Below are 18,697 nucleotides of genomic sequence, written 5' to 3'. Positions count from 1 at the left end.
AGAGGTGCAATGAGAGCAGAGTCCTAGTACACAAGTTGCTGAAAGTTAGCATTCAGTGGCAGCATACAGTGAAGGTGGCAAATTGTTTGTTGGCCTTCACAATGAGGGGATTTGCATATTAGGAGCATGGATGGCTTGCTGCAATTATACAGCAGTTTGAGGAGATCACATTTGTTGTATTGAATGCAGTTTTGGTCTCTTCATCTGAGGGAGGATGTTCTGGCAATGGCGGGAATACAATGTTTACCAGACTGATTCCTGGGATGGCGGGACTGACGTATGAAGAGAAACTGGATTGGTTAGGACAATATCCACTGAAGTCTAGTAGAATGAAGGGTGGTGGAAAGAGTGTCATAGAAACCAATAAAATGCTAACAGGACTAGACAAGCTAGATGCAGGAGATATGTTTCCGTTGACTGTGGAGTCCAGAATCAGTGGTCAGAGTCTAAGGTTACAGGGTAGACCATTTAGAATTTAGATGAAGAGAAATCTCTTCGCTCAAAACATGGTGAGTCTGTGGAATTCTCTGCCACAGAAAGCAGTTGAGGCTAAAACATTGAATGTCTGCAAGAACAAATTATAGATAATTCTTAGGACTAAAAGGGACCAAAGGATATGGGGAGAAAGTAGGAACAGAGAACAGAATCAGCCATGGTCATACTGAATGGTCTATTCTCTTAAATTTCTATGTTAATGAATCGCTGTGACAGTGGAAACACATTGTCCTTTTATATTCTCTGAAAGCCCCTCAACTTTTAAATTCCTGTACCAAGTCTTCCCTTAACCTACTTTAAAAGAGAACAATGCCAGCTTCTACAGCCTATCATAATTGAAATCCCTCACCTAACCCTAACCCTACAGCCATAGTAAACTTTCATTGCATCCTCTCAATTGCCTTGCAGGTCTTCCAAAAATCTGGTTACCTAAATTTATCAGCAACTCTCCACTTAAGGCCTGTACAGAGATTTAGCATGCCTTTCTTACATTTGTATTATACTGTTCTATCTATAAAGCCAACGATTGTGTCATATCTTTTTTTAAAACATAAAATCTCTTTTTAGAATTTTTTTTATTAAAACCTAAAATTGTGTTACCATGTTGGCAGATTTAATGTAATATTTTTGAATGTGAAAAGTATAGAAATTGGAGGAGAGGGAAACTGAACTTAAGCAATCATATGATTTGTGCTGTGATTTATAATGCCATTGGTTCTTTAATGCTTCTTCACTTAGGTTCTCGGACACAGTGATATTGCAACCAAGGGTTAACATTTGGTACGGATCTCAATCCATCAGTTGCACAACGACCAACCATGATACCGTCTGCTTTCAAACTGATCTAGTCAAAATCAGAAAGTACTGGAAAAACCCAGCAGGTCAGGCAGCATCTGTGGACAGAAAGCAGAGTTAACGTTTCCGGTCCAGTGATCCTTTTTCAGAATGTTCTGACCTTCTAAGTTTCTCCAGCAATTTCTGGTTCTGTTTCTGATTTCCAAGACTTCATTGGATGATCTGGCCAATTATACAATGAATAGCTGATCCTATACTGCCAGATTCAAGGTCTTGCAGGGGGCTTTCAAGATGACTCGAAGTTACTATAGAATACTTAAAGGGGAATCCAAAGCTGTGAAGGGATAAGTCATAGTAATTAAATAAAAATCTGGAAGAGTTAATTTACCATTGGAGAACAGTAAAAAAAGGAAAGGAAAATAACTCAAATGTTATTGCGCTTCATTATTTAAGTTCAGCAAGCTGTGTTGCGTAGGCATTCCATCTATTCACAGCTGGCCTTATGAAATGCCTCCAGCAAACAGAACATTTCAATTTCAGGGAACAGGTGACAACAGCAAGAGAGGAAAGGAAAGCCTATGAGATTAAACCCTCCCACAGTTCATGCCTTGCAGCAGTGAGAGATGCAAAGTTACAAAAGACACCCACACCGTTTTATATAAAAACAAAATCAGTGCCCTTGAACATTATCTCAATACATACCTAATCACTTCAGAAGGAATGATGAGCTGATCATAGTTCAGATGTTCTCTCAGTTCACTTAAGTAGTTTACATATATTACCTTCTTTCCAAATTTATGACTGAAAGAAAATTAGACAATGAATTAAAACATTAAAAAGTGCCATTTCTGAGAATTACGTGTTATTTTAAAACCTATTATTGTCAACCAATATTTGAATTTGTTATACAGATCAGCTCTATGAAAAATGCTTTATGACATGGGGATGATTTTATTCTCATAAAATTACTTATGATTCAGTAATTTTGGAAGTGGAAACATTGTACATCAAGCAAAAGGTTTCTTTGTTGGTTGTGTTTTGAGGTTTGCCACACCCCGAAATATATATTTTTTATTTATATTTAATTTCTTCTATTTGCAGCAATTGAATAGACTGGATTTACAGTTGCAGAAATTGTATGTGTTATATATTTACAGTTTCACTATGTACAAAATAAAATGAATTATAAAACTCTCGATAGCTGAGAATTTATCTGGTGAGTAGCAGCTAGACCAGCTTACTGCCAATCGAAAACCTGAAGTCACCCAGTAATTAACACCGGTCAGCTACAGCACCATGGTGCAGAAACAGTAAAAACGAATGTAGTTGTAGGAGAGGGTAGTATATTAAACAGGAGATATTGTGCTCTACAGGCAAGAATGCATATCCTGAAGGCTGTGCCACCTGCCCGCATTAGAGACATTTACTTAGGGTTGGAGAGCCTGACCTAGAAGCAAATTGGAATTGAGTAAAGAAGTCCAGAGGGCTGAACTCAAAAGATTAGTGTGGAGACAAAGGCTTTTGACTCGTAGGTCACAGGCACAAGTATTCAGCAAAGAAAGAGCTGTAGCATGGAATGACTTCATCCGAAACACACTGTGGACCAGCAGAAAAACCAACACAAAACAACTGCAAGCATGCATTGTAATGGCAAAGTGACCATGGTTGGGGCATGATTATTTAAGGGAATCTGATATTTGGAAGGTCAGGAATAATGGAAAAGGAGGCAGGAAAGCTTTGCTAATAAAGACTCAGATCAGCAGAATATTGAGAAATAATCTGGATTAGAAACAGCAAAGGAAAGAAATTGGGAGTACTTTACAGACTGATTATAGCTACATGACAGAAATAAACCAATAAATAATGGTAGTTTATAAGAAAATTCTATAATAATGTGCAATTTTAATCTTCACAGAAATTCAATAAATCAAATTGGCAAAGCTAGATGAAGAATGAGTTCATAAGACTGTATGGTTCCTAGAAAAGGTTCTTAGAACAACACATTGCAGAACCAACCAGGGACAGGCTACTTTAGATCTAGTAATATGTGGTGTGACAAAATCAGTTAATGAACTCATATTAAAAGGATCTCTTGACGAGAGTGATCAGAACATGATTAAATTTCACATTCAGCTGGAGGGTGAGGAATCTTGTTCTGAAACCAGAATCTTAATCTCAAATGAATACAATTACATGGGTACAAATATATAATTGACATAGACTGGCAAAATATGTTAATATGCAAGATAGTTGAGACGCAATAGCGGACTTACAAGGAGATATTTCATAACCCTCAAAGCAGATATACTGCATTGAGAAAGAATGATTGTGAGAAGGGTTCACAATCCAAAGCTAAAAAAGTTAAGGATGACATCAAATTGAAAGAAAATACATACAATGTTGCAAAGATCAGGACTAGTTCAGAAGATTGGGAATATTTCAGAAATCAGAAAAAGGACAACTTAAGAAAGAAAAGCAAGAGAAAAAAGAGAAACTGGAGGGGAGAAAATGGGAGAATCTTGTGCAAGTACATAAAAAATAGTTAAAGTGAGAGCTGGTCCTTTAGAGAGTGAGAAGGGACTTTTACTTTATCTTTATTCATTCACAGGATGAGGGCATTGCTGGCTAGGCAGCATTTATTGCCCATCCCTAATTGCCCAGAGGGCAGTTAAGAGTCAACCACATTGCTGTGGGTCTGGAGTGACATGTAGGCCAGACCAGGTAAGGATGGCAGTTTCCTTCCCTAAAGGACATTAGTGAACCAGATGGGTTTTTCCCGACAATCGACAATGGATTCATCGTCATCATTAGATCCTTAATTTCAGACATTTATTGAATTCAAGTTCCACCATTTGCCCTGGTGGGATTCAAACCCCAGTCCACAGAACATTTCTGGGTCTCTGGATTAACAGTCCAGTGATAATACCATGAGGCCATTGCCTGCCTTAATAATAAGAAAATAACAGATTTTGTATTTTGTATATTTATTTACAATAGAAGGCACAGAAAGCATCCCAAAAATAGTGGAAAATGAAGAGACAAAATGAGAGAGACAGAATTAAATCATGATCTTTGGAGGTAAGGTACCAGAAAACCTAATGGGACTGAAGGCTATCACATCTGCTGGACCTGATGGCCTGCAGCCTAGTGTCTTAAAGGAAGTGCCTGCAGGCATAGAGATCACACTGATTGTGAATTTGGAAAATTACAAAGTTCTGGAAAGGTCCTAGCAGATTGGAAGTCCACATATACAACATCTCTCTTCAGGAAAGAAGGGAGACAACAGGCCAATTTAGCATGTATCATTGGGAATATACTAGAGACATTAATTAAGGAGGAAGTAAAAAGACACTTAGAAATCATAGTACAATATTGACCCTGTTTATCTGAAAGGGTAATTGTATTTGACAATCTATTAGAGTTCTGAGAAGATTTAACAAGCCCACGTGGATACATAGAAATTAGTAGAATCAGTGTCTTTGGATTTTCAAAGAGCATTTGACAAGGGTGACATAGAAGATTATTGTACAAGATAAGAGCTCAGGGCTTTAGAGGTGATATATTGGCTTGGTAGGAGGCTTAGCTAACCAACAGGAAACAGAATGAATTGATTATTTTCAGGTTGGAAAACTGTAATAAGTGGAGTGCCACAGAGATGAGTGCTGGAGCCTCAACCAATTACCATTTCTATAAGGAGCTGGATGAAGGGACTAACAGTATTGAAGCAAACCTTCAGGTGACTGATAGGAAGGCAAGGTGTGAGGAGGATTCGGAGACCTACAAAGTGATATAAAAACATTAATTGGGAACACGCAAAAAAAATTTGCAGTGTATTGTGGGAGAATGAGGCTTTTCACTTTAGCAGGATGAAGAACAAAAAATAATGACTAGGAAGGCAACTAGAGTGACAGTCGTAACTACAAAATGGAGTTCAAGTATAAAAGAAAATAGGTTTTGCTACAACTACACAGGTCACTGGTGAGACGACATCTGGGAGTACTGTGTACAGTTTTAGTCTCCTTACTTAAAGCGGGTCATGATTGCACTGGGAGCAGTTCTGAGAAGGTCACTAGGATGATTCTTGAGATTAAGGGGCTGGCTAATGAGGAAAGATTGAACACAGTGTGCCTATCCTCATTAAATGCGATTGAGAGGCATCCTCATAAAAACATACAAGATTCTGAAGGAGCTTGCTAAGGTAGATGCCGAGATGATATTTCTCCTTGCGGGCTAATCTCAAACTAGGGGGCATAGTTTAAAAGATGGGATCAGCCAGTCAAAACCAAGATGAGAAGGAATTTCTTCGAGGATCATTAGTACTCGGAACGCTCTTCCTTGAATAGCGGTGAAGGCTGGGTCCTGAATATATTTAAGGTTGAGTTAGACAGATTTCTGATCAACGAGCAAGGGTTATGGGGGTGAGAGAGGCAGAGGGTTGGAGACGGATGGTGGGAAGGCAAGAAAGTGGAGGGAAAACCACAGTCAGATCAGCCTACTGAATGGTAGGACAGGTTTGATACACCAATGGCTTTATTTCTTATGGTCAAATGAAGTTAAACGACAGGAGGCAGTTCCAAACCAAAGAGCACATCAGCAGGAAGTCAGTCAGTCAGTTGGTCATCAAAAAGATATAAATTGCCAGTCACTTAGCACCAGCCAACATAAGAAGCTATTCATCAACTGACTGCAGCTTGTTTTCTGACAGTCATCCATTTTCTCGACACCAAACTGTTACAAATTCACATCCACCTTTGGGTCTGTTTCAGAGTTGGCGTAAAGCCAATGAGCAGGAGCCAAACACCTGTCTCAGTTTACAATCATTTGACAAGAAAAAAAAAGTCTGCAGAATTGCAAACAGAATGGGAGAATAAGTGCTCGTAAAAATTAAGATGGAGGTTGGGGTTGGCGAAGAGGAATTAACAGCTTTCAAACTCATGATCTGAGACTTGGGTTGCAGAGTTTATAAATAAAGAGCAGGAACAGGATGGAGAGGGGGAGAAAAAAAAAGATAAAAAGCTTGAAGAGTTTACAGAATTGGGAGTGAAGAGAGAGAGACAGTTGTGTTGGGTGGGGTAAAGTTGCAGTCAGCTGGCTCTGCTTCTTTATAAACTTCAATAAAGGCACAGGGACTTGTAAATTGTGAGGTTTCTCCTGCTACTGGAACACTGCTGTATTGATTCAAACTCATTTGAAAAGTCAGACCCCAATCAGTAATATTGCCCCTTGTACTTCTGATTCTGTCAGCAATCACTGCCCAATCCCATCATAAAAGTGATGGAGACAAGCATATTGCAGCCAGAAAATCAACAATTCAGCTTCAAAAAGAAACCTGAGGCACACCCGGCTAGTGCAATGTGCTTTGCCACATCACCTTTGTCAGCAATCTCGGAGACCTCCTAACCTTAAACCTCCCATCTTTCATTGCACAGCATCTCAGATTGTTACAGCGTGGAATGTGCGCTCTTAGGGGTGCGACCCGGTGAAATGACAGACCATGTTCACCAAACATACCTTATAATTGGCTTGAAAATATTCCAAAGGATTCGAATAAAATTTGTCGGGTGCACAACATAAAGGGCTTTGAGATTTTTCTTGTATCTAGAATAAAGGAAAACCATCTTTGAAACAAAGGAGCAGAAAAATAAAAGTTATCTTATTGTAGTGTCACATCATTGCATTAATACTAGCTTGGGAATAAGTGAAATTTTAGTAGCACATTTGATATCACCAGGCAACGATCAGGAGAATTAATCACAGGCATCACAGCCAGTTTTTGGTAATAACCCAAGTTATTGATGGAATGGTAAATGCGAGGTGTTCCATTTTGGTAAGACAAACCAGGGCAGGATTTATACCATTAATAGTAGAGCCCTGGGGTGTGTTGTTGAACAGAGAGACCTAGGGGTTCAGGTACATTTGTTCCTTAAAAGTGGAGCGGCAGGTGGACAGGGCGGTGAACACGACATTTGGCATGCTTGCTTTCATCGGTCAGAGTGTTGAGTACAGGAGATGGGACGTCCTGTTACACCTGTACAAGACAATCAGTAAGGCCACATTTGGACTGCCGCATACAATTCCGGTCACCCTGCTATAGGAATGATGTAGTTAAACTGGAAAGGGTGCAAAAGGACGCGACTACGACTGGAAGGTTTGCGTTATAAGGAGAGGCTGGATAGGCTGGGACTTTTCCCCTGGAGCATAGGAGGCTGAGAGGTGAATTTACAGAGGTTTTTAAAATTATGAGGGGTATAGACAAGGGGAATAACCAAGGTATTTTCACCAGGGAGTCCAAAACTAGACGGCATAGGTTTAAGATGAAAGGGACAAGATTTAAAAAGGAACCCGAGACTGGTGGAACGTATGGAATGAGCTGCCACAGGACGTGGTAGAGACAGATATAATTAGAACATTTAAAAAGACATTTGGACAGGTACATGTATAGGAAAGGTTTAGAAGGATATGGGCCAAACGCCGGTAAATGGGACTAGCTCAATTTAGGAAACCTGGTTGGTATAGATGAATTGGGCCAAAGGGCTTGTTTCTGTGCTGTATAACTCTATGACTCTATAACTGGATTTTTTTGGATTAGCTCCATACTAGCAAGTGCGTTTACCAACTCAACTATTGGGAAGTTAGGTAGTACAATTTAAACACTGTACAGCATGGATGGGCTTTGTCATCAATATGTAATGTGACTACGATCTCCCAGTTATCATAGGATACAACTAAACAGAGTGGCATTTCAGTGTAGTTAAGCACTGTCCATGCAAAGTTCTTCACTCTTTTGTTTCCATCAATGTATTTACTGTGTATTCAGTTATCTATTAAAGATCCTGCTCAAAACTCCAAGCGTTATCTTCTACAACTTTCAATAGATAAAAAAAGGACATTATGACATTCATTGTTCATCGTTTTTCAGCTGAGAATGGTCAGCTGTCAACTGTTTCATGCTTCCAGGCTGTTATTGATATAAAAGGCTTCAGGAGATAAGAAAATATTTCAGTGGACTTCTGATTTACAAAACAGCAAAAAAGTCACGGATTTATCTTCACATCCATCATGGATGCAAACATCTTCGATGATGTTACTAATTTTGGGCTGAATATAGTCAGAGTCACAGAAACTAAAGATCAATACAAAATACACTCGACAAAAAAGTCAATTAGAGACTACTTCAGAAAATTTTCAAAGCACAAACTTATTTGCAGCTTCCTCTGGCTCATTACTTCAAACTCTCTGCCTCCAAGATAATTTTACACCACTTTACTTTTTTTAAAATGTCAACTTTTGGCAGAAAATGAAATTTTCCAATATAAGTTAGAAATTGCACACCAGGAATACTCTTAGTACGTCCCCAGTGACAAACCAAAATGATATGGTACAAGCTGTACTTTTGCTCAAAATAATTCAAAGCACTTGGCACTCAAGAACACATTTGTTCTATAAGTTAAAAAAAAAAACTGGTAGACTTTGCCAACTGACAGATCTTTCTTCTCAATGTTACAATTTTTATCCAAGTCACATTAACCATACTTTAATTTTGAAGCCCTATAAGAAATACCGAGAAAGAATAATCCATAACAGACTCTGCAACTGAAAGAGGACCCTTGATTGATACTTTGGACAGACACATTACAATTGTTTCAAGTGAAATAGCCTATTGGTGGAACTCTTGTCCAAGTCATAAAATTTTTGCTGCGTATACAATTCCAGAAATTGAGGATTTAATCTAGGCAAACACAACAAGACTGAGGGAGAATGCCAAAGTAGGAGATGCTGCCTTTCAAGTGAAAAATTTAACAGAGATCCTGTCTTATTATTCCAAGTGGACATGAAAATCCAGAAACTCTATTCAAGGAAGAAAAAGGGGAGTTCCTCAGACTCTCACCCAAAATATATCTCTCAATCAACACCTACAAAAAAAATTAACTGCCTTGCAATTGATGCCCTTACTGTTTGGAGATGTTACTATTAGATTTAGAAATCAATCATGAATCAGATTAAATTAACAGCCAAACCCTGTATGAAAAGGTTATCAAGTAGCTCTTAGCTTCAAAGAGAAAAATATATGCAAGGCAATACGTCAGAGATTGTCCACAGTAAATTGGGCCATTACGTTAAATGGAAAAAAGGACAGAAGATCAGGGAGATAGCAAGAACTGCAGGTGCTAGAATCAGAGACAACACAGTGTGGAGCTGGATGAACACAGCAGGTCAGGCAGCAGAGGAGCAGGAAAGTTGATGTTTCTGCTCGGGACCCCAGAAGGCTCCACATTGTGTTGTCTCAGAACATCAGGGAGATCAACAGCAAATTTGTGATAAGGAGTTAGTTCATATCCTAAGGACAGGAGTTCTAGATGTCAAGCAAAACATCCATGAACCATTAACGGAGGCAACAGATCATATTAAAATGAAATAAAAAGCCCACAAAATTTACAAATCATCCTACATGACTTAACATTTGAAATAGAAATATACAAACTAGGAGCAGGCATCTTCTCTGCCAGTGAATATCATCATGGCTGACTCCCTATTTCCATGCCATATTCCTGCTTTCTCTCCATACACCTTTGATACCTTTAATATCTGAAAATGTGTCAATCTCTTCCTTGAATATATTCAGTGGCAAGGTCTCCAGTCTTCTGCAGTAGAAAAATCTACAGGTTGGTTATCTTTTGAGTGAATGAATGTTTCCTCATTTCAGTCTGAAATGATTTACCCCACATCCTGACACTGTGTCCCCTGGTTCTAGACTTGCCAACCTGGGAAACATCCTCCCTGCATCTAGTCTGTCCAGCCCTGTTAGAATGTTATACATTTCAATCTGATCCCCTCTCATCCTTCTAAACTCTAATAAAGGCCTATTCAAACTAATCTCTCCTTGTACAATAGCTCCATGGTCCCCAGTGTCAGCCTAGTGAACCTGCATGGCGCTCCCTCAATGGCAGGTATATCCTCCCTTGGGTAGGGAGACCAAAACTGCATGCAGTACCAGTGAGATCTTTGAGACTGGTGTGGTCTCAAGGTTCCATATACCTGCAATTAAACATCCCTACTTCTGAACTCAAACTCTCTTGCAATGAAAGCCAATTTGCCATTTGCCTTCTACTTGCATTGACTGGTGTACAAAGGGAGACACCCAGAATCCTTTGTACATGCACACTTCCCAATAGATCACTAAGTAACTAATACTCCTTCTTTCTGTCTTTCACACCAAGGTAGAACTTCATATTTATCCACATTGTGCTGCATCTGCCCACACACTCAACTTGTCTAAATCAACTTGAAGCCTCTTTGCATCCTTCTAACAACGATCAATCTTGTCCAGTCTAGTTTCATTGGCGAACTTGTAAATGTTGCACTTGGTTCTCTCAACCAGGTCATTGATATAAATCATAAATAGTTGGAGTCCAAGCACGGATCCTTGCAGTACCGACTAGTCACTGCTCACTACTTTCCTCTTTTGTTTTTGTACCAGAAAGGAATGAATAATTGTAATTCAGGCACGTGTTCTTTAAATATGAATGATTGCCTTTTTACCATCAACCCGTTTAGTGAGGTTCCCCAATCTATGCTGGCCAATGCATCTTATAGCATCATAGTTGCTACTATTTTGACTTAGGACTCCAGTTTCAGATTTGACTACTTCACTCTCGAGCCTAACAAACAATTTTATCATATTATGATTGCTCTTCCCCAAGAGACCCTGTACAACAAGATTGTTCATTAATCTTTTCTCATTGCACATTAGAATACAATTTGCAATTATATTCTAGAATACAATGAATTTTATACTTGTATCACTTTAAATGAGATTGATATGCTTTTCTAGCCAAAGGTATGAAGGAATATTTGGCAAAGGAGAAGACATTGATTTATGTAACAAATCAGTCGTGATCTGACTGAGTGACTAAATGGACTCAAGTGATTAAATAGAAAACAGAAACAAGAGTAAGCCAAGTACAAATTTGCTGCCGTGTTCATTTACAAAACCACAGTGATTGCATTTGTAAAGCGACTTTTTTGGTTGCGTAGGGTGAAGATACACTTTGGGGGTAGATTTCTTTTTTAAACTTTAAGCTGTTCAGACATTTTATTATGAACCTTTGGAGCAGATGAAACTTGGATCCAGGCCTGGAGCTAAGGTTGTTACCAATGCACCACAAGAGTCCTCTAAACATTGAGAGTACACTTGCAAGTAATATCAAGATGGACAGCAATAGCTTCTTTAAATATATTAAAAAAAAAGGAAGAGAGGGGCTAAAGTTAACACAGGCTGCTAAAAGAACAAGGCTAGGGAAATAAAAATGAAAAAAAAACAGGAAATGGCAGAGGAATTGATTAAATGTCTTGCTTCAGTTCTCACAACAGAGTATATAAACAGCATATCAAAATTACTAAATAATCAAGGAGCAAAAGGAGGGGAGGAGTAAAACTATACTAACTGCTACTAGAGAAAAAGGTGCTGGGAAAATGGAAAGGCTAATGATTGATAAGTCCCCTGGACCTGATGGATGTACCCTAGAATTTTAAAGAAACAGCTACAGAGATAGTGGATGCACGGCTAGTGATCTTCTAAGAATCCTTAGATTCTGGAAAAGCCCCAGTGGATTGGAAGACTACCAATGTGACACCTTTATTTAAAAAGGCAAAAACAGACCAGTTAGTTAAATGCCTGCAATTGAGAAAATGTTAAGAGTCTGTTATAAAGGATTAATAGTAGACTATTTATAAATGCATAATATGATCAATTATAGTCAGCACGGCTTCATGAAAGGGAAATCCTGCCTGATAAATTTATTAGAATTGTTCAAGGTGATAGGCAGGATAGATTAAGGGAAAGTAATATATTTGGATTTTCAAAAGGCATTTGAAAGGTGCCATACATTTGGCTCTTAATAAGACCCCATGATGTTGAAGGTTTATTAGGATGTATGGAGGATGGGCTAACTAATAGGAGACAGAGTTGGGATAAGGACATTTTCAGGTTGGAGTTCCCCAGGGATCACTGCTAGGGCTACAACTATTGATAATATATTTCAATAACTTGCTTCAGGAAAATGAATGTACTATAGTGAAATTTGCTGACGTGATAATAACAGCTTGGAAGGTAAGTGGTGAGGATCACTGAGTGTATAAAGGGATGTAGGTAAGTTAGGTGACTGGGTAAAAACTTGGCAGATGTGGAAAGCAGGAAGCATAAAGGGAATGAATATTATTTAAATGGATGATGACTGCAGAAATTTAGAGAGCAGAGGGATTTGTGTGCCCTTGTGGACAAAAGGCTACCCTTTATTTCAAAGAGAATGGAGTATAAAAATAGGGAGGTCTTGGAAAACTACACTAGTCAGACCATAGTTGAAAGCTGTGAATAGTTTTGGGCACTTTATTTAAGCAATGATAGACTGGCCTACTTTTGCTCCTACGTTTTATGGTGGTGCTCTGACACATTTGCTGGCTTTGTTCTTCTAAGTGGATGGAAAAGATGCATATAAATTCAAGTTCATTCGATTACATTTTCCCTTTTTATAAAGGCCATATGCGATCAGTACCATTTAAATTAATCTTGGCTTTTTTTTAAAATCAGCAGCATGGAAAGGCTGGTGGTGTAGTGGCAATGTGACTAGACTAGTAATCCAGTGGTCAGGCTAACGCTCTGGGGGCATGGGGGTCTAATCCCACCATAGCAAATCAATTCAATTAATAGGAAATATAAAGCTGGTCTCGGTTGGGCAACTATCAATTTTACTTTTAAAGCTTAAGATGCCATTAGTATTAATATTTGCTGCCAGCTGCATCTACTTTGTCTTAAAAAAGTGAAAGCTCAACTTCTTTCAGAGCTCCTGACCCGTTATAGGAATATAACACTTCACACTTTCCCTGCTGAAACCATTACATAATCTGTTTAATATGACAGTATGCTTGCACTGATGATGCACACATCTTGCTCAGCATGAAGCTCTGTGAAAAGTCTGCTATACTGAATTTTATCACAAACTGATACTTCCAAGTCTACCAATAAAAAAGTGATCTTCAACAAGCTGAAAAAGGAGATCAGAACCAGATAATTGTGGGAGAATGATACAAAATGCTTGTTGTGTCAGAATGGGAAAAAAAGCAAACACTCCTTTCATCGCAGTAAATGCTTTGGAAAACAAGCAAAGAAACTGGTACCTTCGTCCTACACCACTCACAAGCAAAGCACAGAAAGATCTATTTTGAATGATATGGAACAAATTGCCTTACTTTCTGTCAAATTCCTTGTAGGCATGCTGTAGCCAACTTAAAGATGGTTTGTTGCTACTCCGGAGCCCGTAATGAAAGTAAACAAGAATATAATCGCTCTCAACATACTGGTCCAGAGTGTACTTCAGGTATCTGCATCAGTGGGGAAAGCAAAGCATATTATTGCAATAGCAATGAAATGTCAATGCTACTTTTGAAGTTTAAGCCCACGTGAAAGTTCTATTTTGCCAGAGACTGATTTTGAATAGAGAGGAGCACACATTTCAAAAAAATACATTTGCAAGATACTGATTGTTGGAAAGTTGCCATCCAATCTAAAATAAAAGCAAACTTTGCCCACAGAATGTTTGCAGGAATTATAAGATGTTAGTCACCAATAAGCAAATCACTTCACTTTAGTGATTAAGCCTAAACTGTTATTTAATGGAAGTTTTAAATGGTTGGGGCAGAGATGTTGCTTGAATTATTGTCCAACTGAACCTCTTACTCATCTAACATCTGCAGGTGCACCAAGACAAGTAACGACCAGGTCTGCAACCCCAACCAATTCCTTGCCCTAACCAACTCTTTTTTATCTGTAAATTCTAAAGGAATTGCTGTAGCTATCAAAGGATGCAGTAACAAACGTTATAACTGACAGGACATTGGATTTGAAAGCAAGTTCTATCAAATGCAGTTTTCACACTGCTAAATGAAACAAAGCCAGATCAGTGTTTTTCACACAAGTGAGCTCAGGCAACAAATTTCAAGCCAATTTTGTGAAATTGTACAGTTATACAAGGTCAATCTATTGCTTGAAGATAGGAATCAGAGTTAACTCATGATCGAAAAGAAACCTTTAGGTACAGCGAAATGCATTTTAAGATATTTAGTTTTATGAAATATTCACAATACTGATTGCCCGATGAATGAATAAATGAATGAATGTAAATTCTTTCCTTCACCCAGAGGATTTCTGATGGCTTTTCTGGAGGATTAAACAGAGGGAAAGAACAACTATATGATTTCGTGCAGACCCTGAATGTACACAATGTGGCTAATGTGACAACAAATCCAATTTTCCCCATTGACTTAGCTGTGAATACATATAATGTGGAATGGAAAAGGAACTACTAACAAAATAAGAATCAAGACAGATTCATCAGAACACCGATATCACATGTGCTACAAACCACAAGGTGGCACTGTCAGATCAATTTTTAATTCAAACACAGAATGAAAAATTCGAAGTGAAGGTTGGAAAATTCCATCAATCAGTTTGCACATGGACGCAGCAGACTGATAATTATGTCTATCAGTACAGCTAATATGCTAGGAGGGCTCAACTTGTTGGGATACTCTCAAGCAAATTTAAAAATTGTTTTAAACAAAATCCTATTCATCATCTATTTGACAAAATCCTATTTTGCCAAAGCACAAATTGTGGAAAATTAATTTTAAGCACGAAATGCGCTTAAATTAAAGCTTAAAAAGTTGTTTAATTCAAAGCAAACAAATTCCCCAAACAAGAGAGGAAGTTGCTATAATCACACTTAGTAACCATAGTGCGGAAATACCAATGGGACTGTTGGGATCATGAATGAAAGATTTTGCCACAGAAGATTATTTGAAACTTACTCGAGCAACTTCCGATGGTTAAGCTGATGGGAAGGAGGCATTCGACAACTGCTAAAAATAACCAGTTTTCTTCCATAATTGTCATCACCTAATTGGAAAGAAACCAGACTAAATGCAATTTGCAACATTATAAAGCTGAAAAGAGATGATACATCCAGAACAGACAGTGGTAGGATTTTTCAGCCAAAATACATTACAGGTTAGGATACTGTCTACTACTATTCCTGTTCTGTAAAAATCCTTGCTTTGATTTAATGCAAAATATATCTGTGCTGCAGATGTATCATTTTATACCCAGATTAGGTTATAGCATCTAATGGGTCAAGTTACTGGTAACCTGCAAATTTATGCACTTAAAATTCTAATATTGGACAGCAACTGCTGTGCACAATGTACTTGTGTTCTGAGCAATTTGTTGTATAGATAATGGTTCTGAAGTGGTTAGTGATTCCTCCCATTTGACTGGGCAGCACATGGCACAGTGGTTGGCACTGCCACCTCACAGGACCAGGGTCACGGGTTTGATTCCAGCCTCGAGGGTTAAAAAGGCGTCTGGCACGCTTGCCTTCATTGCTCAGTCCTTTGATTATAGGAGTTGGGAAGTCATGTTGAGATTGTACAGGACATTGGTGAGGCCTCTTTGGAATACTGTGTCCAGTTCTGGTTACCCAGTTATAAGAAGGATATTATTAAGCTGGAGAGGGTTCAGAAGAGATTCACCAGGATGTTGCTGGGTGTGGAAGGTTTGAGTTATAACGAAAGGCTGGGACTTTTCTCAGTGAAGTTCAGATGGTTGAGAGGCGACCTGATAGAAGTTTATAAAATAACAAGAAGTACGGGTGTAGTTAATGGTAGTTGTCTTTTCCTTAGGATGGGGGTTTTCAAGACTAGGGGTCACATTTTTAAGGTGAGAGGAGAGAGATGTTTTAAAAAAGACACGAGGGGCAATTTTATTTTTTTTTTTTTTACAGAGAGTGGTTTGCACGTGGAATGAACTTCCTGAGGAAGTGATGGATGTGGGTACAATTACAACATTTAAAAAAACATTCAGATAAGTACATGAATAGGAAAGGTTTGGAAGGATATGGGCCAGGAGCAGGCAGGTGGGACTAGTTTAGTTTGGGAATATGTTCAACATGGACTGGTTGGACTGAAGGGTCTGTTTTCACACTGAATGACTCCATGACTGCCTGTGTGGAGTTTGCACATTCTCCCCGTGTCTGCGTGGGTTTTCTCCGGGTGCTCCGGTTTCCTCCCACAGTCCAAAGATGTGCATGTTAGGTGGAATGGCCATGCTAAATTGCCCATAGTGTTCAGGGAGGTGCGGGCTAGGCGGATTAGCCATGGTAAGTGTGGGGTTATGGGGATATGGTGAGCGTCTGGGTCTGAGTTGGATGCTCTTCGGAGGGATGGTGCAGACCCGATGGGCTGAGCAGCCTCCTTGTGCACTATTGGGATTCTATGACTGATGTCACACAGTCAGTGGGTAGAGACAAAACAGTTATATACTCACTTTCAGAGGGAATGGAAGTGATCCAGTTCCTTTTGATCTCTCATTACCACATTAGGATTATAAAAACTAGTGACAGGGCATAAATTCCCAATTGCAACGCATTATCAGTTTTAATGGAATAAGCCAATAGAGTGATTTGTGTTGGCCATTTTACTTAATTATAGATAAGAATCAGATTGGTTTGCCAAAACCTTCTTTGATTTTTAATATATCAATTGCATTACTTAATAACCTAATTCTCTGTTGAGAATGAGTCTGACTGCAAGACAGGAATCAACCACCATCCATTCTTAGCATACACACAAAATTGTGAGCAAAGGACTTCAGAATAGACCGTTGCCAGAAGTGCATGCAAACTTAAGTAAATTCATCTTGAGTGTTGTCTTCAAGGCCAAAGGAAATTTTTGCGTCAAGATACAGTTAGGTGAATAGGAGAGAACTGGACCAACATGGTAGAGAAGGGACAGAAGGCAAGGCAATAGCAGAATGAGTAAAATTTCACATCTTTCATTGATAATTCCTGTACAGCTGCACAATTTCATCTTCTTTATGACTTTTGATACAGGGTGGATTTACACAATTTATCTGTGGGTCATACTGGGACAGGAGGATTTATTTTCTCCTAATCATTTCAGTCTAACAGGTAAGTAATTCTTACAAGACACAGCCTTCTGCGATGGCAGCTTCTCAGGATCTCACTCAGCTAGAGTCAGCCACCAGGGATTTTCCAGCTGTTTTTAATAGTGTTTTTCATTGCTTTACGTTATCGAGTTCCACACTGACTTTGTAAAAGATGCTCCATATTTCCTTAAACTTAACTAATTTCACTAGGAAGGGAGGGGTTTAGGGGTGGTACATGATTCTAAAGGGTAGTTATTTATCTTTATTTTGGTTGGCCGCATTATATGACGATAATTAATCTCACACCACGGCCTGCATTCTATTACTGTTGCAATACTGTGACATTCATGACGTTCAATATAATTTGGATTTGAAGTCAATCACATTAGAGAGGCATATCTCATTGTTTCTTCAATTCTAACTAACTTGATTACCTTTGTAATGTAGTTCTGTTGTATTGTTTCATACCATGTTAGCTGTTATCTTGTGTATTATATATATTCTTTGCATTTTCCATAAACAGGAATCTCGGTAAAAATCCTTGGTGCCATAATGGATAAAACAGCGAGGACATTTAAATTCTATTTACCCACCTGCTACTTGGACTATTCCATGCCTTGCAACATCAAAAAATGGGTGACTGAGATCTAGGGGAGGGACTGCAGCAAATGGAGTAAGCACTGAAACTGAACTTGCACCACTCAAAATCTTCTGTTCTTCCTCATCTTTGCAAAGCTCTGTTAAATAATAAACAAACAAAAAAAAAGGATCTAGATTATTATGTACCATCACTATACTTAGGTTACCCAGGTTTTAACAGGGGAAGGAATATGAGACTTTGTGTTCGGCCTCCCACCACACTCTTCGTGTTTGTTTTTGAAAGGTTTTCACCGCAACACTGAACACTTCACTCCCAGTACGTCAATCATCAGTTTGATGTAATCTTCCTTTTGGAAAAAGCTTCCTCACACATTATTTCTGTTGCTGCTTATTAACAGATATTTGGTCTAGTGGTAGCATATTTCCCCTAGATTTAGGGAGGAGTCGACAGAGTTTTTTTTAAAAAAAATATGAACTAAAGCTAAATTTGCAGGACTGGCATTTTATATTCACATACACAACGAAACAACACCAACTTTAAGAAATAGGATCACGTTATCGTCCCAGTACACAGAGCTTCTGCAAGGCTCTTCTAAGCATAATAATGAACGTTAATCTGTATCCACTATCCTGCATTAGTTAACAAAGGGCTGTGTTATTGCTTGAAAATAGTGAACTTTACTATTGAATAGACAGTACCAACAAATAGAAAGAACTTAAAACTACGAAAGAAAAATGCTGTATACGGCCTTCATTTTAGACTCGTTATTCAGGATGGTCTCCAGTTACATTTTAACACCTTTATTGTAA

The 18,697-nt window shown here is 38.6% G+C and overlaps 1 protein-coding gene across 1 annotated transcript in view; it reads right to left on the bottom strand.

The window, feature by feature from the left end:
- The window catches only part of LOC109933000 (rho GTPase-activating protein 8), a 70,216-nt gene that overhangs the window by 25,561 nt on the left and 25,958 nt on the right, over positions 1 to 18,697 (bottom strand). The window contains exons 3-7 of the mRNA XM_020532040.2: positions 17,881 to 18,024; positions 15,154 to 15,241; positions 13,537 to 13,668; positions 6,802 to 6,888; positions 1,993 to 2,091 (exon numbers count right to left, since the gene is read on the bottom strand). Of these exons, the coding sequence (XP_020387629.1) occupies positions 1,993 to 2,091; positions 6,802 to 6,888; positions 13,537 to 13,668; positions 15,154 to 15,241; positions 17,881 to 18,024 (550 nt within the window). The remainder of the gene's footprint in view (positions 1 to 1,992; positions 2,092 to 6,801; positions 6,889 to 13,536; positions 13,669 to 15,153; positions 15,242 to 17,880; positions 18,025 to 18,697) is intronic.

This window comes from Rhincodon typus, chromosome 18 (genome assembly GCF_021869965.1).
Source record: "Rhincodon typus isolate 14 chromosome 18, sRhiTyp1.1, whole genome shotgun sequence".
Taxonomy (NCBI): Eukaryota; Metazoa; Chordata; class Chondrichthyes; order Orectolobiformes; family Rhincodontidae; genus Rhincodon; species Rhincodon typus.
Note: the sequence above shows the minus strand (reverse complement) of the source record. Positions and strands in the feature narration are given on the sequence as shown.